Here is a 23,330-nt window from a genome sequence, read left to right on the forward strand (position 1 = left end):
ATGAATCATAAATTAGGTTACCTGCTATGATCTGCAGGATTCGATGAGATTTAGGAGGGTTTGCTATAAAAGATAGGCATCGGGTTTATAAAAAATATTTTCCATTGAATTAGATCTTCGGTCCCCAACATAGAAAGTGTGTTATTTTTTTTATATTTTTTTGGAGAGCAAATGAAAGTAAAGAGTAAAATGTTAATTCTATCATTTTCTAATCTTTAAGTTTGATAAATTATGGAGTAATTGATACGGGTATAGATTCCTCTTTTTCATTTTAACAATGCAAAATATATAGGTTAATCATCCAAAACAAGACATTTATAGTAAAAATTGATTATATTCTTTATTTGCAAAAAAGAAAAGAAAAAGAAAGCCTTGAATCCACTAATTAATATTAACATAAATAACAACCAATACGAATATTTTATAGACATTCTCTATTTTAATCTTAAATAAATGTAATATTTATATAGACTACATATATAAAAGTATAGTTAAGATATTAACTTCTCATCTTAAATCAAATAAATTGTGATGCAGCACTACCCAATGGTCAAACTTCCATATCGCACGTGTCTACGCGTGTTGGGAAAAGTAGAAATCACAATGGCCACATAGAATTTGGGGAAAGCAGTGGCACTTCAAACACGAACCATCATGATGTCATGGTTGGGAACAATGCTCGAAGAAGAAATAGGGAAAGAGTTAATAATCAGTGTGCAATAAACTATCATGAACGAAGAGGAGTCCCAGATGTTCAATTGTCACCTCCAAGAACATGTTCTGATTGTCAAGCTCGACTTTTTCATAAAGAATCATCCCAATTTTGTTGTATGTCTGGAAAGATAAACTTGCCAATCATACCCGTTCCTGATGACCTGCTTTCTTTATACATTGATCAAACCCCAACTGGAATGAATTTCAGACAGGATATTAGAAAACTAAATCACATACATGCTTTCACTTCCATGGGTGTTCACTTAGATGAGAGCTTAGCAAATGCTCAACAAGGAGTATATACTTTCCGGGCTCAAGGTTCTATATATCATAAGATAGGTGGGTTTCTTCCTCGTGGATCAGAAGGTAGGCCACGATTCCTCCAAATGTACATATATGATACTGAGCATGAGATCGAGCATCGCCTGGCAGAGAATAACACGTTGCAACGGGATATAATACAAAAAATCAAGTCAATTCTTGATCGATGCAATCCCTTTGTCCACAATCTTCGATTTTTAGCTCAACGTGAAGACATACAACAATGTGCACTTCGTATCCATGAACAACCTTCAGATCGACCACAATATTGTCTACCTACTGCTTCTCAAGTTGCTGCAGTTATTGTTGGTGGAGAAGAGGTTGCGAACTTGAACCCCAGAGATATTTTAGTTCAGTCAAATTCAGGCCAGTTAATGACTGTTATGGACACGGCTGGATACTATGACCCCCTTCAATATCCTTTACTCTTTCCATATGGTTCTTATGGATGGTCGATTAATAGTCTTGACACTAATGGAAGAACTATTCCTTGCCGAGCTTTCTATGCCTACCTATTTCAAGTAATATTTAATAAGACCAAACTCTTATATACATGTTTGTATATGTATATTTGTCAATGATTTTTAATCCATGGTGGTTATTTTATTGCAGATACGGCTACATGTCATATCCATCATCTTATTAGCAGGGCGATTATTCCAGCAATTTATAGTTGATAATTTTGTCAAAATTGAGGCTAATAAGCTGAGATGGCTTCGAGACCATCAAGATACCATAAGAGCTGAATTATACCAAGGCTCGCAAGATTGTTTGGATGCGGGAGAACTCAATCCAGGTATATATTTACTTACACAAAATTATCTAATTTTATTGTTAATAAGTATTTCTTTATATATGTTTCACAAAGTATATTAATCCAAACTCATGACTACCAGTAAATGCCGGTAAAAAAACTATTTTGCCTTCTTCGTTTGTTGGAAGCCCACGAGACATGAACCAACGATACCAAGATGCAATGGCATTGGTTCAACATTATGGAAAGCCTGACCTTTTCGTGACTATGACATGCAACCCAACATGGAGAGAGATTGTGGAAGAGTTATTGCCCGGTCAGACACCACAAGATCGCCCCGACTTAATCACCAGGATATTTCATGCAAAATTTGAGGAGTTTAAGAGTGATGTTGTTGACAAAAGTGCCCTTGGAAAGGTTGTGGCGTATGTTTATGTTGTTGAGTTCCAGAAAAGAGGTCTTCCACATGTCCACATGTTACTAATACTGGATGAAAATGACAAACCAAGATCACCTGAAGAATATGACAAAATTGTCAGAGCTGAGATACCTGATAGAGATGAGGAGCCACGATTATATGATGCTGTTCTTAAACATATGATCCATAAACCGTGTGGTGCTGGACGTCGAAATTCATCTTGCATGGAAAATGGAGTTTGTAAACGAAAATTTCCTAAATCATTTTCTGCAAGTACTTCCAAGGTGATAACTCTTACCCTATTTACCGTCGTCGTGGTGATCGCCCTGCAGTACCTTTGCATGAGAATAGCACAACATATGTTGATAATAAGTGGGTTGTTCCATATAATTCATGGCTTCTACTAAAGTATGATTGTCATATTAATGTAGAGATTTGTAGTAGCATCAAGTGTGTCAAATATTTATACAAATATGTGCACAAGGGTGTCGACCGTGTTTCCATGGAAGTTCGAACAGGATCAGAAAACAACGAGATTCAACAATTTGTAGATGCTAGATGGGTTTGTGCACCATAGGCATTATGGAGAATTTATCAATTTACACTTACTCGAATGTGTCCATCTGTGGAACGATTACAACTCCACCTACAAAATCGGCAAGAGATAAGGTTTAACACAAATCAATCTATTGAAGATATCCTCCAAATGCCACAAAACTCGCGAACCATGCTCACTGAATTCTTTAAGATGAATGTCTCTGATCCTGAAGCAAGGAAGTACCTTTACATAGAATTCCCTCAACATTATCGGTGGTTAACATCATCAAAAACATGGAGAAAAAGGAGGAATAAGCAGAGAGTGATTGGAAGAATATATACTGCATCGCCAATGGAAGGAGAAAGATTTTTCTTGCGTTTGCTCATAAATCATGTTAGAGGCCCAGAATCATTCCAACATCTTCGAACTGTCAACGGAATTGTCTATCCTACTTTTAGAGAAGCAGCTGAAAAACAAGGTTTAATGGAGAACGATGCAAGCATTCGTGAATGTTTACTTGAAGCATCTAACTCCAAAATGCCATCATCATTGAGAAAATTATTTGTCACACTATTGGTCTATTGCCAACCAACTGGATTTCGATCTTTATGGGATGAATTCTACCATTTCATGGCTGAAGACTACAATTTTCCATCCCCATCAAATACAAATTTGGTGCGTGACTCTGTTCTCTATGATGTAGAACGCATGTTGAAGCAATTGGGTAAGACTATCACTGATTATGACCTCCCTGATATAAGCATCCAATTAGATGGCAACATACAATTGGCCAGAGCTATACATGAAGAAGTATCCGCACCAGTGCCCCATGAAGATGTGCATTGTGTTGAACATCTTAATGATGACCAACGTAATTCGTTTGATGTTATAATGGAAGCTATTGATGGAGATACTGGTCGATTATTCTTCATAGATGGCCCTGGTGGGACCGGTAAGACCTATTTATATCGTGCTATACTTGCAACTATTAAACTTAGAGGACAATTTGGTCTTGCAGTAGCTAGCTCAGGTATCGCTGCCACACTATTGCATAGAGGAAAAACTGCTCATAAAACTTTTGGAATTCCGGTAACACTACATGCTTCATCGACATGGAAGTTCAGCAAACAGGATATTGAAGCACAATTAGTTAAGCATGCCGCTGTTATAATATGGGATGAAGCAACAATGACTCATAGACATGCATATGAGGCCGTTGATCGTAGTATAAGAGATTTAATGGGGGTTGACAGTCCGTTTGGTGGTAAGGTCGTAGTTTTTGGTGGAGATTTTAGACAAATCCTTCCCGTTGTACCTAAAGGAACAAAAGCGCAAACCATAGATGCATGTTTGGTGAGGTCAACACTATGGAGACATGTTCAACTACTTCGCCTCAATCAGAATATGAGATCTAGAAATGATGAAGAGTTTGCAGAATTTCTTTTAAGAGTTGGTGATGGATGTGAGCCTATAGTTGATGAAAACATGATAAAGTTACCAACTTCATTGTGTGTAACAGATGGAAATCATAACTCAATTGATATCTTAGTTCACGAGATATTCCCAAACTTAACTGAGCATGTTGGTGATGTGACTTACATGGTAGAGAGAGCTATAATAACTCCAACAAATGATGAAGCTAACATGTTGAATGAAAAGATACTCAACGAATTTGTGGGGGAAGAAAAATTTTACTACTCCTTTGACTCAGTGTCAGAAGATCGCCAAAATCTCTATCAGCCAGAATTCTTAAATTCATTGTCATTTGGCGGCCTACCACCGCATCTTCTGAGATTAAAAGTTGGTTCACCGATCATGCTATTGAGGAATATTGATGCAAGTAATGGATTGTGCAATGGGACAAGATTAATCTGTTGCCGGTTAATGGATCATGTGATTGAGGCTGAAATCTTGACCGGACGCTGTAAAGGGACACGGGTATTCATTCCACGCATTCCTTTGAAAACAACTGAAGATGTAAAGTTGCCATTTGAAATGACTCGAAAACAGTTTCCTGTGAAATTGTGCTATGCTTTGACTATTAACAAATCTCAAGGGCAAACCATTCCTCATGTTGGTATTTATCTTCCACAACATGTTTTTAGTCATGGTCAGTTGTATGTTGCACTATCGAGAGGGACTTCCCGACAAACAACCAAAATTTTGGTTAGCAAAGGTGATATTCGAGGAAGAAATGGTGTATTCACAAAAAACGTTGTTTACAAAGAAGTTCTCTTGCCTCGAATTTCTTAACCCTAAACATTAGGCACTTTCCTTAACACTTTGTGTGTAACTATTTGTATACCTTTTGTGAGTTTTATTAACATTTTTTAAATAACCAATGATTATTCTTATTAGGGAGCAAGATTGACATCTAGAAGAAAACAAGGTGTTTGGAACAAAAATCCTCACACAATTTCCGAAGGATGATGGTTGTAAATTTAATATAAGTTACTTATTTCATTGTCGTCAAGTCTGTATATTTGGCACACATTACTTACTTAAGATTTTATTCATACATTTTGAATTTAGTTATAATTTCTTATATTGTGCACGCATTGCGTGCAAATCTTACCTTGTGGGGTATAAAGTTTAAGGTTGTAATTGAGAAAACTGAAAGTTTAAGGTTATTACCCGTAAAGTGTTAAGTTTGTTTGGGTTGTATTTGGCAAAATTTCCTAATAGAAAAGCACAAATTCTTATTTATAATGGGTGTACAATAAATATTGTACACCGAAGTAAAAGTTGACTCAAAATGCTTAAAAGTTACATTTATATATGTAAAAGTTATCTATTTTTTAATGATAATTTTTTTTCATTTGAATAAAAATTATTTCTTCAAAAGCACTAATAATGTATACATTAATCATTTAACCCTTTAAAATGTTTATCTAACAACTTTTTAATTTTATAATATAAAAGTTATAGAAAAATAGGTTAAAGTTACAAAAAAACTGCATAAAAGTTATCTTGGTGTACAATAAATTTATTGTACACCTTGTGCGCGCAAGACCTTTTGATAAAAAAGTTATTATACGTTAATAATTGCATCCGTCAAGAGTGTATTATGTATACGTAATCATACAGATCCACATAATACAAATTTCATTTTGGTACAAAAACTATTTTCATCTCTGAATTACAAACCTCAAGGTTTCTAATTAGGGTTTAAGAAAGCTAGGGTTTAAGAAGTGTTCTTTCAATTTGGGTACCTCATTTCGCAAGGGTTTAACATTCTCTCTCCTAACATTCTCAAGCTGCAAAATGTGGGCTCTTCGTCGGGTTTCTGCAAATTCTATCAAGTATTCCATCTTTCCTTCTCTCTATATTTTTGTCATTTGCAACTGATTTTGATTTCTGTTTTTTTCGATTGAATTGTGATTGACACAAAAAAGTAATTTTTGTTCTGGGGTTGAATCAAACTATCGCGTTATTTTGTTTTGAATTTCACTGATTTTATTCTGGTTTGGAAATGAATGGTTTTATGTTTGTTAAGTTGGAGCATCTCATCATTTATCCTCCAAAAATTAAGATTTTATACAGATACTCCGTATGAGTTAATTTGAGAATTATAATGTGGGTTTTAGAGGAAATTTTGGTGTTATTTTCGGACAATTTATGATGTGAAATGATCGTGTTGTATTGGGACAATTGTGGTGATAACTTAATCTTGAGCAGTTATATGAAAGAAATGAAGTTGTGGTGTTATACCCAATTTTCTATCTCAGTTACCCCTAAGGATTTGGGGATGGGTGGATACCAATATTTAGAACCAAAAGACGATAACTTTTGACGCAGGGGGTTTCACTTATTTTAATTGATTACTTGATTATGCTCAAACTGTTGTCTTGGTATCTATGGCTATTTTAGACTGAAGAAGTGACAAGTGTGTGTTTGGTCTCGATTCCCCAACATCATATAGTAATTGTTTCCAGTCATTGCCTCTGTGATATATCTATATTATGCTATATGAAATGTGTCTTACCTTTCCCTGCTTTACATATTGGTAAATCTTGCTATTTACCCTGTATATTCAGGGCTCAAGGATTAAATGTAGCAGCATTTCGAGCTTGTGCTGGACTTGGACCGTTCAAAAGTCCCAGAGAAGACAAGTCAAGTAATGAGCATCGTGGCTTCACGCTTGATAGGTGGATAACATCTAATGCTTGCCAGTGTTCTGTACATTTTCCTAATCAATCAGTTGGGATTAGAAATCTTTCTTCTCAAGCTGGTGCTAAGAGTGGTGGGGAGGAAGAGGATGATTTGGAAGAGGGATTTTCCGAGCTTGAAACACCTGAAGCCCCTGAGACTGCTGTGGGCGGTGTTGAAGATAGTGACAGTTCATCTGATTCATCTGATTCTGAATCTGATTTGTCTGGTGTTGATGAGAATTCTGAAGAGACCTTGGAAACTGAGCTGCTGAAAGATGCAGGAGAGGCAGTATCAAAGAAGAAGTTGGGGGGGTTGTCACCTTTGTTGAATCTGATATTGAAGGAGTCTGGTCCATCTGTTTCAGATGCTCTTGATAAATATGCTGCTGAGGAAAAGGAATTAAGCCGTTCTGAAGTTTATCATGCTACTCTGAATCTAAGGCGGCGCAAGATGTTTGTGAGGGCCTTGCAGGTGCTTAGACCTTCTACCATGTTTTGCTGTTGATTTTCCTTGTATGTGTGTGCAGTTACTCCACTGTTTGAATGATTATTGATCTTCAAATCCAATTCAAAGTGCTTTTTGGGCTCGTTTTTTTTACCACAAATTTTAAGGTTCAGTAAGTTATAATTAGTTTGAAAATGTTCCGGTAAGTTCAATTAGGTTTCAATAAGGGCTTCTCAAGTTTAATTCAAAATTGAATTACTGCAGAAAAATTCATACCAATAAGAAAAGTTCAGATCTATAAAGGTTTGTTGAAGATCCATTGAAAATACCTTATCTTCATTATATCTAGCTCATGGTCGTTTTTGAGGCTGTTTGTGTTTCTATTTTCAAACCACCCCCTAGTTTGTTTCTCTCTATCAAGAAATTAGACATCTCCTATAAATGGGCTGAGTTAGAAGTGTCTTCTTAGACTGTTGCATTTTAAATAAATGTGCAAGGGCATATGACTCATATGGTCACTCCGATGGCTGTGAAAATTTTGTCAAGAATTAAGTTTGTCTTGCGCTGAAGAAAGCTACTGGAGGTGTACTTTTATACATACTAACTATGCTTAGTGGAATTTGTTTTACATACATAGAAACTCCATTAGATCGTCTTTCATCAAATTCATGAGTGATTTACATATTCACTCCTAGCATTTATGTGGAGATTAGCTCTATTGATCGGGTTTTTCATTTATCCATATTTGAATCATCTTATTTACCATTTTTATGATTACCAGTATAATTCTGTATGTATGAATTGTTCCCAACGTCACTTTCAGTATAATTTTTCTTTCAATGCTTAGTTGATTACTGAAGTGATTTCATCATAGTCTGTTGTCTTCTCAGGGGATTGTGTATCAAAAGGAACTATGTGTCTTTTTTTTTTTTCTTTTCAAGATTCCTTTTTGCTTCTAGTCCATACTGAAGCAGTCTGTGCGCAAGGAAGCCAGTTGAGATGGCTACTTGTATGCGCTTGTCTTTTCTACATATATATTGGATATCTAATGTTAATACTGTGCTCGTGTTATTGTTGTTCTTAATGTTGTTTGTATAATTCAGCTGTCAGAGTGGCTAGAGAAAAGAGAGGATTTTGAATACACTGAGCGGGATTATGCATCTAGGGTTGATCTGATTGCCAAAGTGCGTGGTCTTCAAAAGGCAGAGAAGTATATAGACAGCATACCCAAATCCCACAGACAGGAGGTGGTCTATAGAACTTTGCTTGCCAACTGTGTGTCCCAAACCACTTTGGGTAAATCTGAAGAGATATTTAATAAAATGAAGGACCTAGGATTTCCAATTTCAGCCTTTACTTGCAACCAGTTGCTTGTTCTTTACAAGAGAATTGACAAGAAAAAGATTGCAGATGTACTTCAAATGATGGAGAAGAATGATATTAAGCCCACTCTTTTTACTTACCAACTGTTGATAGACACAAAAGGCCAAGCAAATGACATAATTGGTATGGAACAAATTATTGAGACAATGCAGGCTGAAGGCATGAAACCCAACGCCCGTGTCCAAGCCACAATTGCTCGTCATTATGTGTATGGTGGACTCAAAGAAAAGGCGGTGGCGGTTCTGAAGGAGATGGAAGGAGATGACTTAGAGTCTAATCGCGGGGTCTGCCCCACGTTGCTTATTACTTATGCAAATTTAGGCAGTGCTGATGATGTTGAAAGGGTCTGGAAATTTTGCGAGTCAAAGCCTCGACAAGGAGAATACTTGGCTGCTATTGAAGCTTGGGGTAAGCTGAAGAATGTTGAAAAAGCAGAAGCTGTGTATAAAAACATGACCAAATCAATCAAGAAGCTTTCTACTAGGCATTATTCTACCATGCTAAAAGTTTATGCAGAAAACAAGATGCTGGGTAAGGGAAAGCAGCTACTAAAAGAGATGGGAGACGATGGTTGCCGCATTGGACCCATTGCTTGGGATGCTCTTGTGAAGCTTTATGTGGATGCCGGAGAAGTGGAGAAAGCGGACTCCGTATTGCAGAAAGCAACCTCGCAGAATCAACAAGGAAGACCGTTGTTTAGCTCTTACATGTCTATCTTAGATCAGTATGCTAAAAGGGGTGATGTCCATAACGCTGAAAAGATTTTCCTCAGGATGAAACAAGCTGGCTATGTGTCCCGTGCAAGGCCATTCAGTGCACTACTCCAAGCTTACATAAACGCCAAAGTTCCAGCATATGGGTTTAGGGAGAGGATGAAGGCAGAGAATATATTTCCCAATAAAGGACTAGCTGGACAATTATCCCAGGTTGATGCATTTAGAAAGACTGCTGCGTCTGATTTGCTCGATTGAATAGGCTTTTCAGCATGTAGAAAGTGTATTCTTGCAGGTGAAACTGATTAGACAAAACTTTGCTTTCATTGGATGCCTTCAGTTGGTAACTCTACTTCCATCTTTAGTATCTAAGTCTGCTATTTCTGTTTGAATATTTTGCCTAGGTTTTTGAGCATTGTAGAAATATGCTTTTGCTGGTTCAATAGCAAATCTCGATGTTTGTTTTTCTTTCATTTCCTCCCTTGTCGATTTCGAGAAATACGAGGAGATCTCCTTCTATTGGAGCCAATGTTAATAGGAGTATACTTCTTATGATTTCATGTGACGATAACATAGAGTATTTTACAGTGACATCATTTTACAGGCTTCTCTTGTTTATAGTAGAGCTGTGCTTGTGTTACGGATGTTTTTGCACTTTTGCCACTGAAACTGAGAAGAATTTCGGTTTTTTTTTTAATCTTATTTTTAATTTAGCACAATATGATTCATTGAAGATTCGATGTCGTGACAGTTGCACATGTATCAGATTCAATCACCAACGCAGAGTTGCAGACAACAATCATTGACTACTGGCTCAGAATGTATCGCAAAATTATTATCAAGTAATACAAATCTTCGACAAAAGAGAGAATGGTGGTGTTATAAACCTCTCTCTTTTCTCAGATTTCTGATGCTGATGATGTTGCGCGGCCGATGGAGGAGACTAATTCTGACGTTGCCCCATGGCTGCCGAGGATTTTCGGCTGTAGTATCAGAATTTTGAGTTTCTTGGTAGCTTTGGCTTCCTAGGACGGTGGTAAAATATAGTGTTAATATAAACAACTCGGTTTTTGCGCAGACTGTACCGGAAACCCGAAATCTGTCTTCTCTTTAGCCCGAGGAGCGGACCTGAATTCACCAGACTGGCCCAGCCCGGTCCATTTCGGTATTCAGGTAGTCCCATGACTCCCATGTCTGCCCACCCTTAGTTATCAACCCCACGACCTCCTGTTCACAATACAATTTTAGGCAAATGATTAAATCACCACTCTGGCCAATGTTTATGTAAATCAATGCTTCACTTTTTTGTTATAATTGTTGGACCATGCGCTAGCGCACGATCTCCCAAGCTATAATTTTTTATTTTTTGTAGAATTGTTTCGTAAAATGACATTTTATGGCGAACGCTGGGAAAACAAACATAAAGCTCGATTTGCTCGTAATTGATAATGTGCGATTACAAATACGTTTACAAGAGGTGTTATCGATATTTTAACATTCCACATGCAACATTAAGCTCTCCAAAATTGTTATTCTATCATTTCACATGGAACATTAGCAACGTGCTCAGGTCGAAAATGGAAGGGGAGAAAAGCAAAGACAAAAGGAAGGGTGAAAATAGACATTACACTATTGATAAGAATAAAACAAAATAAAACAAAGAAGGAAATTGGGGGTATGTAGTTAATTGCACGATTGGGTGAATAATAATATAAGCTCAAGGCTTTATAAGTGTTAGGATCTGTATTCTAGGGCCCTATTTAATATTGCCTCCGTTCCCTTGTGTTTTTATCAGTTGGAATCGGGGAAGGGAATAAGAAAAAGGAATTATTGACATGAATAATCCTAACATTCACCCATCTTCTCAAAATAATCCCAACTTTGAATTATTCCAAAATAATCCCAACTTTTGAGGAGACTTTTTCAAAATAAGCCAACCTTTATTTTTCTTGCCTACACTAATCCATTTTAGGTCTATAATATGTTGAAAATTAATAGTCCGGATTATTTTTAAAAGGTACCCCTAAAGTTTGGATTATTCTAGAATAATTCAAAATTGGGATCATTTTGAGAACACTGGTGAAAGTTGAGATTATTTATGTCAATTCTTCTTAAGAAAAATAAAATCTTGGTATGATTCGGTGTAAGATTAATAATTAAAGTTAAAAGATTCTACTCTTACAATAAACGAAAGAAAAAAAAATAAAAAATAAAGAAAGAAAGCGGAGATATTTTATTTTAAAATCATAAAATAAGGTGGGTGTGAATGAATGAATCAAATAAGGTGGTGGGGAAATATTCTTTTATTTTTATTTTTATTTTTTGAGGGGTGGTAGGGAAATAAATGAGAATATTTGAGTATGTGAATGGAATAAAAGTAGGATATGGTAGAAAATTAAATTGTAGAATAATTATAGGATTTTTTGTCATTTAACACCTTAAAAAAACCATTTTTTGTAATTTAACACCTAACTTAATTTTTATTATATTTAAACACCTTAAAAAACAACAAAAAGTAAAGTCGACACCACTTAACGTTTTCCGTTATAGTTCATGTGAAAATCGAATTGAGGATTTTGCAAGAAATTCAGTAATGGTTTTAGCACAAAGAAGAGGGGAGAGCATAACAATACATTGAATGGGTGGGAATGTGCGATCATATTAGTTATTTTAAAGGGTTTTGGGCGGGTTCATATTAGATTTATGTCAAAATTACCTCATGCGCGTTGTTGGATTCATAACATTTGATGCGCTTGTTCCATTTTAGAATCTTTGTAAATTGAATTACAAGTCGTTGATGTCTGACAGGCTAATACGCACTCCTATCAAAGATAAACCTAACGTTCATCAACTAAAACATAGTAAGGAAAGGAGGGATCGTATCCACAGGGAACTGACATTCTTTCTACTATTAAAACTAAGTCTAGATTATTGAGAAACAAGAGATTGATTTGGTTTGAATAATAAAACTACAACGATAATTGGAAAGTGATAAATCAGATAATAAAAGGTCTAGGACATAGGTTCACCAATGAACAACAATCGAGGATGATAAACAACAATAATAATCAATAAAGCAGTTAACCAGACTAGCATGCTCTCTCGAATCGATACTAATCATAGACTTGAAATTAACAGGCTCTCGCTGTGTATTAATCCCAATTCTACCTATTGAAATAAGCTTAAACATCAAATTGCATCTCTCGAATCTTAACTTGATATTGCTAGACTAATACAAATAAATCTACGCAAATCTAATCGCAAAGTATAATGAAAACAATCAATAGGAATTAACCAACAATATGAACCATTAACAACATTCAATCATCCCTTCATATTGGTTCATGGATTCCCAAACCCTAGAATAAGGCTACTCACACATAGTTGAAATAAGCAAAACTAATATTGAATGCAAACATGATTTGAAGCAATTAACAAATCAAAGCAATGAATTAAAATTAAATAATAATGCTAGGGAACGGAAATAATACCTAAACGAAGAACGAGGACAAACTGAAAGATTGGAACTTTAATTGAAATAAGGACTTAAGTGTTTGGAATATTTGAGAGAATAAACTAAGTGTCAAAATAAAATAAGTGCTCTCTACTAAGATAATAAGATTACAAAACTAAGGGGGCTTAAATAGTCTTGCCCAAAACATGCTAAAAACCGGAAACAAACTTAAGGGAAAAGCGCGGGAAGCAGTCGTCGCCCGATCGGGCGCTGGGTCGTCCGACTGGGGTGCAGCTCATAACCCGCCCGTCGGGCGGATTTTCGTCCTTCAAAATCTATGTTGTGTGGGCGCCCAATGGGCACCGGGCGACGGGCGCCCGATCGGGCGCGTGCTGAAAGGGGAGTTTTCTCCTTTTGCTCGCCCGGTTGGTCTCCCTTCACCCACCGATCGTAGGGCGACCGGCTAGAAGCATCATTTTTCAATAATAACATCGAGTCTAACTCTTGGGGCTCAAATATGGACATCATAGGCTCCCAAGAGTCGACTATGATCGCCCCAAACCTACTTGGGAACGTGTAGTAGTCCGTAATAACACGAAACAAGCCTAAAAAGGCCAATTTCTCTTCAAACAACCTGAAATCTCAAGACACACTACATAATACATATTAGTACTCAAAATGGCTCATAGGAGCTCATTTAACGTACACAGAAAAGTACTAAGGGGCGGGGGTAAAAACTCTATATAAAATGTATATATCAATGACGCGACCACAATCCTTATGAAAATGAAGTAGTAAACAAAATAGAAAGAGTAGCAGAAAAATCGATATAAAAAGCAAGGTTGAATCAGCAAAAGTATGGCATGCTCTCTAATGGTGGCGAACAATTAGCGACCTTCTTCTTGATAAAAAATTTAGATATAGGAAAAGATTTTGTTGTAAAGGAATTTGCAAAAATATGGAATGTGGAACCGTCTTGGTGATCGTCAAAGAGGGAAGCAATTGACAGAGAACCGTATTGCTAATGTTCTCCCCTCTTCTTTGTGCTCAACCCATTACTGAATTTCTCACAAAATCCCCAATTTTAACATGAACCATAACGGAAAACTGGTGTTAAATTACAAAAACTGTTTTTTTTAAGGTGTTAAATGACAAAAAATCCATGATTGTATTTTGGAGAAAAAAATTGGCAACAAGAGAAAACATTCACAATAGGAAGAACAAATTGGAACGTCAATTCGGAAAACAAGAAGAACTTTTAGGAACAGAGGGGTATTACTTAATAACGAGTGTGAACAGACCACACCATCAACTTTTTCTACCTTTTTGTTACACTCACCTCTTCTCGAAACCAGAAATTATAGTAATTGGTAAAAAAACGGAGTATGATTTGTGTAGTCATGAGTAGGGCTGTCAAAATTTGACCCGATCCGAGAAACCGACCTAAATCGACCAACATCCAAACCGAATATATCCGAGAAGTAGAGGCTCTTGAAAACGAACTAAACCGATTCGATCCGACATTGATCCAAAATTCGATTTGACCCGTATATCAAAGACCTGAACCGATCCACTAACAACCCGAGGAGACCCGTAACCCGATTAGTATCCGACTAGTTTGAACCGAACCGAACCCGCATTCGACCCGATAGCAATCCGAAATCCGATTTTACGCGATAACTACTGCAATCGAACTAACCCGGTAAAACCCGATATCCGATTTAACCCGCATTGGTGTTGACCCGGTACGAATGAACCCGAAACCGACTTTCAACCGAATTTTGGACGGAGGGAGTAGAATTCTAAAAAATCAGTATTTGGAATTTAATATTATAATTATAAAGTGACTTGAATTTGATAGTGAACTCGAGAGCTACTCGATCCATACAACATAAGAATACAAGCCAACCCGATCTTAGCTCGAACAACAAACCGCAAACTCAATCCGTAATTGACCCGATCTGAGGTGCTACCGATCCGAACTTGATCCGAACTTGACCAGAACACGAGACTCCCGATCAAAATTGACCTGAACCCGAGACTATATCAGATTCAGACATGACCCATTCTCGCAGTAAATCGGTTAAAATATTAACTGAATCTGACGTACACCCGAACCCGAGACTTGTCCGATCCGGATATCACCCGTACCCGCAGTAAGCCGGTAAAAATAGCAATGTATCCGACATACACCCGAACCGAACTAAACTGATACAAAACCATTTTAAAACCGTTCAAACCGAACCCGAGATTTAACCGAACCAAAATTACCCAAACCGAAACCGACTCGAAACCGAAACAACATATTAACCGACTTCATCCGAAATCGAATTTTGACAAGACCCGAACCGTTTATAACCGACCAAAAACCGATCCGATGACCCGATTTGACACCTAGTCATGAGCCACGTGATTACTCCTACGAAAGAGTAGATTTTGTACGGTATTTTGACCAATTTTTTTACCACTTAGTTAAAAGTTCTTTCTCTCCTTTCCTGAAAGAAATCAGGAAATTTCAGTCAATTCGGAGTACTTTGTAAGTTACTACAGAGTACTCTAAATTCCACCACTTAAATGGACTTGGTGAACACTAAATTTATTGCGGACCATTATTAAAAATAAGTTAACAACTTGTTCCTAATTTATTTTTGTATGTTTATTAGGATTATAATGGAAAAAAAATATCAAATTAATGTGTTGTTACATGTTGTGCTTGAATAATGTCATTTTAAGTCACAATTCTCATTTAAAAATATAGGGTTACTATGATTCAAAAAATGGTTACTATATCTAAGAAATTTTGTGTTTAATTTATTATAGTCACTATATGAACAATATAGGTCTCAATATAGGTAAAAGACACTACAAAAAACTGGGCCATTAACGACAACCCATTTAAGACAGGCCCAAAACCCGTCGTTTATGGCATGGTTTCTACGACGGGAAATGTGAACCGTCATAACCCACCCACAAGAATTAAACTCAGGCTCTCTTATTTTCCCTCTTCTTTCATTTTGCTCCATCAAACAAGAGGGGAAGCCGACAAAGTTATCAAAGCTTCAAACAAACAAACAAAGGCGACAAACTTCCTCTCTCACTCGGCGACTCGACTCCATCTTCACCGCAAGAGATTCTTGAAATTCCTACATGAAAATCGAGTTTATTCAATCTTAATCGAGCTTTTAAAGTTTAATTAAGACAATACAATTGCAAGTTAGAGATTATTTGAGTAAATATTGAAGGATGCAACTTAGGTTTTTTCCAAGTTGAAGATTCGAATATTGTTGTTTGCAGATTCGTATTATCAGGTATATAATTTCACTCTTTTATTATCGTTTTTAGTTGCTTTAAGTTGATTTGTTGCTTCAATTTGATTTGTTGAGTATGATACGGCATATTTCCTGTTTATGATAATGAAATTATGTTTCATTTAGTCTCTGTTTTTTATATGTGAAGAATATTGCTGATAGAAGCCTATGTTATCTACTTAGTGTGCTTAAATTGGGAATTCCTTTAGTGATTCCTATGTTTTGGAATTGGCTAATTCAGATTATTAAACACGCAAATTTAAGATATTAGCGTCAGAGCAGAAAATCACCAGTACAGTAATTACCTTATACCATCAAGCATTTATCAATTCTCGTTGTGTTTGCGATCACATATATTTGTATTTAAATGTTTTGATATTGACATATACCTTAGCCGTTACTCTATCACTGCCTTCTTTTAGTAAGTTTTAAAAAACTTCATGTGTAAACCTATCTCTCATGTCCTGCAAATAAGATCAAGTTGTAATCTACTGCTCTTTATTTCATAATGGGTTTTAATGGTGTATGTCGCAATTAGGAATTTTTAATGATGGCTCTATCAAGTATGTTTGTTTGAATATCTTTTTTATTCATAATGCCGTAGGATGGATAAGGAAAAGGGCCGAGAATGGATGCACTTGGATGATAGGTTTAGCAAAGCATATAGAGATGGAGTTTTGGAGTTTTTAGATTATGCGTTTTTAAAAATTTATAGATTCTCAACTTATTGCATGTCCATGTAATAGATGCAAAAACTCATATAATGATAGGAAAACAGTAAGTAGTCATTTGATTATTTATGGGATGGACAAGGGGTACACGACTTGGTATTTTCATGGGGAAAGTTTAGTGGATGTGGATCTTGAAGAAAATGAGGAGAATAACGAATTAGATGACGAGGATGAGGAAGAGGAAGAGGATCAATGAGATAAGAGAGATGTTGGGTGATATGTTTCCTGATATTGGTCAAATGGAGGGCATAAAAGTAGAAGAGGATGAGCCAAGTGACTATGCAAAAACCTTCTATAAGTTGCTTCATGATAATGAGCAACCATTATATGAAGGCTCAAGGTGCTCAAAATTGTCGGAATTAGTTACATATCAACTGTCTCGGTAGTTGGACTAATGAATCATTTGATATGTTGTTAGCTTATTTGCAGAAGAAAATGCTTCCTTCTAACTCTAGTTTGTCAGATTCATATAATGAGGCAAAAAAAGTTATTTGAGACCTTGGGTTGTCCTACAAGAAGATAGATGCATGCCCAAACCATTGTATGTTGTATTGGAAGGATGATATAAATCTAGAGTGTTGCAAAATTTGTAAGAAATCTAGATGGGAGGAAGATAATCGAAGTGGGGAACCTAAAATTAGCAAGAGGGGTAAGAAAATTCCAGCAAAGATATTAAGGTACTTTCCATTAAAGCCAAGGCTTCAAAGATTGTTCATGTCTAGCAAGATAGCTTCAATGATGAGTTGGCATCATGGCAGAGATGTTGATGCTAATCTGGCACATTATCCCTCGGACTCAAAGGCATGGAAACATTTTGACGAGTTGCATAAGACCTTTGCTATGGAGCCCCGTAATGTGAGGCTTGGTCTGGCTAGTGATGGGTTCCAACCTTATAAAAATTCACGTACATCTTATAGCATTTGGCATGTTGTTTTCATTCCGTATAATCTTCCTCCTCACATGTGTATGAAACAACCTAATTTCGACAAATAAAGTATGACATAGTAATATGACATCCATACGAAAATAATGTTTACATAAATTACTTTGTTTTATAGAAGTGTGATATATTGATTGAATTATTTGTAGGGTGATCTCGAAATCCTCCAGGTTTTGAGAAGTTTTAGTTCGACACTCACAAAACAGGAAATATCTTAGACAAGCCCGAAACTGTGGAAAAACATGTAAGTTTATCGTCCTTCCTCTTTGTTTCTTAACTTCCATAAGTGGATTTTGAAACTGTGAAACTCTATTGGATATTGCAACTAACTTGATTTTTAATTCTTAAAGGAAATGATCAAGAAGAAAATTCAAAAAAATCCAGAGATGTAGGTATTTGATGTCATAGAAGAATGTTTTGGGAGGCAAAATAAAGGATATGTTGCTGGGTATGGTGGTGCTATCAAGCCTAAGGATCTAAGAGACCAAACCGATTCGACCTTGAAATGAAGTTAAAACAAGTTGGAAAAGTTAATGAAGTGTTACTGGGAAGAATAGAACATGTGGAAGCAGAAAATAGAACCTTCGCTACTCGCTTAAATGAAGTTGAAGCAAAATTTGAGGGAAAACTTCAGGCCATTCTAGATGCTTTTAGTGATTAGTAAGGTAAATACTATAAATCCCCCTCTTTAAATTAAGTCACTTTTTATGATAGATAAAATACATGATGTACAGGTATTGGCAGCACTAAAAAGTGTGTGTGTGTAGCAGATTAGTAGATAAAATTGAAAAAATTAGTCCTAGTTACTTATCAAACTATTGTAGAATGATCCGAATACATTAAGAGTTCAAGGAAGTGTTAGATCAAATATGAGCAGCAGGGATCTAGCAATTAGTTCATGGGAATGAATTAAGTTATTAATATTTACTTAGTTGTCCTGAATTCACTTGGTGAAGAACAATTACATTTTTTCTTACAATATAATGCTGCAAACAAGAATAAGATGTGTTGCTATTGTTACATGATGTTTGACCGTGAAAAGCAGTTTCCTCTTAATCTTACAATTGATCAAGTAGTGATGAATTGATGATATCGTAAGTGATAAATTTGGAAATAATTGTGATGGTTCTTCTACTTCTTATATTGCATTTGTGGTTAGTAATAATAATAGGTACTGATGTGCACAATATGTTTGTGATGTATGTGGTTTACAAGTTGATTGATTCAAATTAAAACTCAATTTCAAGGTTTACATGCAATGTATTTGATGCAGACTCAAGAATAGCCGAGTAAGCTTATTGACTGCTCTGCTAAAGTGCCTCATTTCTACTGGCTTCCTTGCTGACTGCTCTCAAGTTAAGTTGGTGTTGCTGATATGCTTCCATGCTGACTACTCTGCTAAAGTGCCTCATTTCTACTGGCTGACTCTTCTATGTTGTGGACTTTCAGTTTGAATTTTTATATAATTAGTCATCAGATAAACTCGAAATGAACTTCATGGTATTTGTATATCTTGGGCATCAGATAATTGGTTGTGGTGGTTTTAATCATGGACAACTGATGTTGATTTGGATTTTGTGAAACTGGAAATGAACTTCATGGTATTTGTATGCAATGATGATTGATGATGGTATTACTATATGTAGGAATCATTGACATTGCTTTGGGATATGTAGCAGGTGCATAATGAACAAGCAGGTGCATATGAGAATAATTGCCATGTCTTTTGCGACGAGAGATGTCTGTCATAGTTGCTAGTTGGCTTTTCGCGATAGGAGGTTAGCCCGTCGTGTTTTTCCTTTTGCGATGAGATTTTCTAATATCATAATAGGTTTTTTGCGACATGAATTTTTCCTGTCACAATAAGCTTTTGCGACGGGGTCATGACGGGGTAGTCAATTACAACGACCCCCTTTCATGACGGGCTTGTGACGGGTAATCCAATCATAATTGGTCTTTTACGATGAGTCAATGACGGGATTTACCGTCATAAATAAAACATTATCTTGTAGTGAGAGTGCTAGATGGAAAATTATTAATTTTAAATCCAAACTACTATTATTGTTGATGTGGGCCTGAATATCTCCGCCATAAGGCCCAAAGAAGCTACAATGACCAATACAGGCCAGCTGGGCCCTAGCCTAGGAAGTAGGCTCAAAACTTGGTACCTAAACGAAATAAGAGCAAAGCCTTATTTTGGAAAGCCCACCTTCTCTGAGAAGCCAGGCCCAATTCGTAAAAGGCTCATCATTGTTGGCCAAATGACACGTGTCATAAACTCCCCAAGGGGCACGCATCCCACAGCTAGGGTTGAGGGATCAATTCCCAAGACACCCTAGCCCTATAAATAGCTCAGATCCCAAGGTAAGGGGCAATCAATTGATTCCCACCAACAAAAACGAACATTGCTCTGCCTTCTCTCTATAAATTACTTCTCTCTCTAGCTTATACTTACTTAAGCATCGAAGGGAATATTCCTATGGGAATATTCTTGTTTTGCAGGTTGCCAGAAGTTCGTGACAGGTCATACTTGATACCTCCGAGGAACGCGTGCCACGTCAGCACCGTAAAAGATCCCACAACATTTGGCGCCGTCTGTGGGGAGGTACAGTGTCATGGCTGAACTTCAATCTGAGTGCGGAAAACCCGAGGACAAAACGGGACTCCCAGTCAGGGGAGGAGTGTCTAAAGATGGGTCCGAAACTCATTGTGACACGGCAGCTAGCCGGCCTGCTGCCGCGAATTCTGTGCAGCACTTGTTGAATGGCGCTCACGAAGTCAATCCTAAGCACGATAATGGAAGGATGGTAGAGTCTTTGTCAGAAGATCCCGACTCACCTATGAAAGGACGCACCCTGGAGAAGGAGAGTCGGCATGTAAAAGAGGAACGTCCAGGAAGATGGACGAGACGAACTTCACAGAAGAATAATGAGGCCCAGGGCCATCACTCTCTCAAGACTCCTAGAAGACAGCATGAGAGCGTCATCATGAGAAAGAATGGCCGCGGCACTGAGGAGAAAAGAAGGCGAAGGAGGTCGTCCTCTAGGGGCTCCTTTATATTCAACACGGCTCTTGAAAACATCCTCCTTGCTGAGGGACCGAGTCTGGCAATAGAACCGTCCCCCCGACGACTGACCACCTCCAGCCAACAGGCCCCTTTCTGTGCTTTCCACAACGATGAAGGACATGACACCCAAAATTGTCGGATGTTGAGAAAGATATTAAGTGACCACGCGGCTGAAGGACACCTCCGCCAGTACATCCTTTTAAATGACGCGGACAAAGAAATGAGCCTCACCTTTAAGAAGTATTCAGACGAAAGAGTTATGGTAATATCAGGGGGAATAGCTGCAGGAGAACCATGTAAGGAAGGACGGCAAATAGGCCCATCTTATCTTCGCCCTGCACAGATGAATCTACCCTCTGTAGAAATTTCCAAAGACGATTACAGAAGGGCGGCAGCCCCATATGATGATGACCCTCTGCTTATAGAGATTAAGGTGGCTAATCTCAAGGTGAAGAGAGTACTGGTGGACACGGGGAGCTCGTCCGACATAATCAGTCTTCAATGTCTACGGAAATTAAAACACGATCCTGAAGCCATAGAAAAAGTGTACGGGCCCTTGGTAGGATTCGGAGGGAGCATCGTTCGTCCAATCGGCTCCATCTTACTCCCGGCCTCTATTGGAGTTCCCCCAGTGACCAAAGAAGGCGTCATCCGGTTTATAATTGTAGCAAACCTCACCACATTCAACATCATACTCGGCCGTCCAACACTCAACGACCTAAGAGCTGTGATCGTTCCTCATTTACTACTGGTCAAATTTGTAGGAAGTAACGGACGCGTTGGGTCTCTCTATGGAAATCAACAGTTGGCCAGGGATTGTTACTTATCGACATTGGAGCCAACGGACTGGGGAGCCTCTCCAAAGGGAAAAGAGCAAGCTAAACCTCTGACAACCCGTCGTAAAACCCGGGAGACACCAACGGAGCACAATGCAGAAAGACGACCTGAACCAGTGGGAGCACACTATGCTATAATCCTGGACTTAGCAGACCCGTCTCGAACGGTTCCCATTGGGATTCACCCTGACGACCCCATGTCAGCAGCATTAGTGCAACTACTCCGAGAATACAAGGAAATATTTGCCTTCACGCTAGAAGAGATGCCAGGCATTGATCCGGCGTTAGCCGTGCATAAGCTAAATGTAGATAACGCTATAAAGCCAGTGCTCCAGAAGAAGAGGAATCATGGAGAAGCAAGAAATTTGGCCGCCGCTGCTGAGGTTAAAAAACTAATGGATGCAGGCTTCATACGTCCATGTCAGTACCCCGACTGGGTAGCTAACGTAGTACTGGTACCCAAGACCAATGGGACATGGAGGATGTGTGTTGATTACACCGATCTCAACAAAGCTTGCCCCAAGGACAGTTTCCCACTGCCAAAGATAGACCGACTCGTCAACTCAACGACCGGACATGCCATGATGAGCTTCATGGACGCCTACTCCAGATTCCACCAGATCCCATTGTGGCCCGAAGATCAAGAGAAGACGTCATTTGTCACGGAATAAGGATTGTACTGCTACAAAGTAATGTTTTTCGGTTTAAAAAATGCCCCAGCCACCTTCCAACGGTTGGTGAACACGGTTTTCGCGAAGCAGCTGGGGAGGAATATAGAAGCCTATATCGACGATATGATTGTAAAAAGCAAACAAAAGATGGATCACCTCGACGATTTGCGAGAAACCTTTGAGACCCTGAGGACATACCAAATGAGGCTCAATCCCAAGAAGTGCATATTCGGGGCATCCTCTGGCAAGTTCCTTGGTTTCTTGATCGACGAAAGGGGCATTGAAGCAAATCCGGACAAGGTGCAGGCGGTCATCAATATGACGTCTCCAAGGACGGTCAAAGATGTGCAACGCCTAACTGGATGTCTTGCCGCCTTGGGGCGATTTTTATCTAGAGCTGGAGATAAGTGTCAATACTTTTTCAGTACCATCAAAAAGGGCACCCAGTTTGAGTGGACGACGCAGGCAGAGGCCGCCTTCCTTCGTCTAAAAGAACACCTGCATACTTTGCCACGACTGGTCAGCCCTCTCTCAGGAGAAGTCTTGTATCTGTACCTTGCCATCTCAAAGTACGCACTAAGTGTCGTCTTGCTTACAGAAAGGGATGGGACGCAACTACCTGTCTACTTTGTCAGCCACATGTTGCAGAATGCCGAACTCAAATATCCAACAGTTGAAAAGTTCGGCTTCGCTCTGTTCTTGGCTAGTAAGAAGCTTCGTCCATAATTCCTGGCTCATCGGCTGATAGTCTACACGGATCAACCGCTAAAGCGGCCGTTCACCAATCTAGAAGCGTCCGGAAGAATGCTCAACTGGGCAATTGAGTTTAACGCATTTGATATTTCGTATGAGCCGCGGAAGGCAATAAAGGGACAGGCATTTGCTG

The 23,330-nt window shown here is 38.0% G+C and overlaps 3 protein-coding genes and 1 long non-coding RNA gene across 4 annotated transcripts; all 4 read left to right on the forward strand.

The window, feature by feature from the left end:
• Positions 1-662: 662 nt before the first annotated feature.
• On the forward strand, positions 663-2,784 carry LOC130463782 (uncharacterized). The gene is made up of 4 exons (XM_056833020.1): positions 663-1,556; positions 1,648-1,831; positions 1,932-2,480; positions 2,639-2,784. The coding sequence occupies exons 1-4, from the start codon at positions 663-665 to the stop codon at positions 2,782-2,784; spliced, it is 1,773 nt and encodes a 590-aa protein (XP_056688998.1).
• Positions 2,785-2,820: 36 nt separating this feature from the next.
• On the forward strand, positions 2,821-4,998 carry LOC130463784 (uncharacterized). Its single transcript, XM_056833022.1, has one exon. The coding sequence runs from the start codon at positions 2,821-2,823 to the stop codon at positions 4,996-4,998; it is 2,178 nt and encodes a 725-aa protein (XP_056689000.1).
• An 835-nt stretch (positions 4,999-5,833) lies between these two features.
• Positions 5,834-10,077, forward strand: LOC110800217 (pentatricopeptide repeat-containing protein At1g80270, mitochondrial). The gene is made up of 3 exons (XM_022005521.2): positions 5,834-6,047; positions 6,783-7,368; positions 8,445-10,077. The coding sequence occupies exons 1-3, from the start codon at positions 6,010-6,012 to the stop codon at positions 9,693-9,695; spliced, it is 1,875 nt and encodes a 624-aa protein (XP_021861213.2). The 5' UTR covers positions 5,834-6,009; the 3' UTR covers positions 9,696-10,077.
• Positions 10,078-15,856: 5,779 nt separating this feature from the next.
• On the forward strand, positions 15,857-19,526 carry LOC110800218 (uncharacterized). The gene is made up of 4 exons (XR_002536561.2): positions 15,857-16,199; positions 18,020-18,114; positions 18,221-18,535; positions 19,144-19,526. It is a non-coding gene; the product is annotated as an uncharacterized lncRNA (long non-coding RNA).
• The last annotated feature ends 3,804 nt before the right edge of the window (positions 19,527-23,330 follow it).

Source organism: Spinacia oleracea, chromosome 1, assembly GCF_020520425.1.
Source record: "Spinacia oleracea cultivar Varoflay chromosome 1, BTI_SOV_V1, whole genome shotgun sequence".
Classification (NCBI taxonomy): domain Eukaryota; kingdom Viridiplantae; phylum Streptophyta; class Magnoliopsida; order Caryophyllales; family Amaranthaceae; genus Spinacia; species Spinacia oleracea.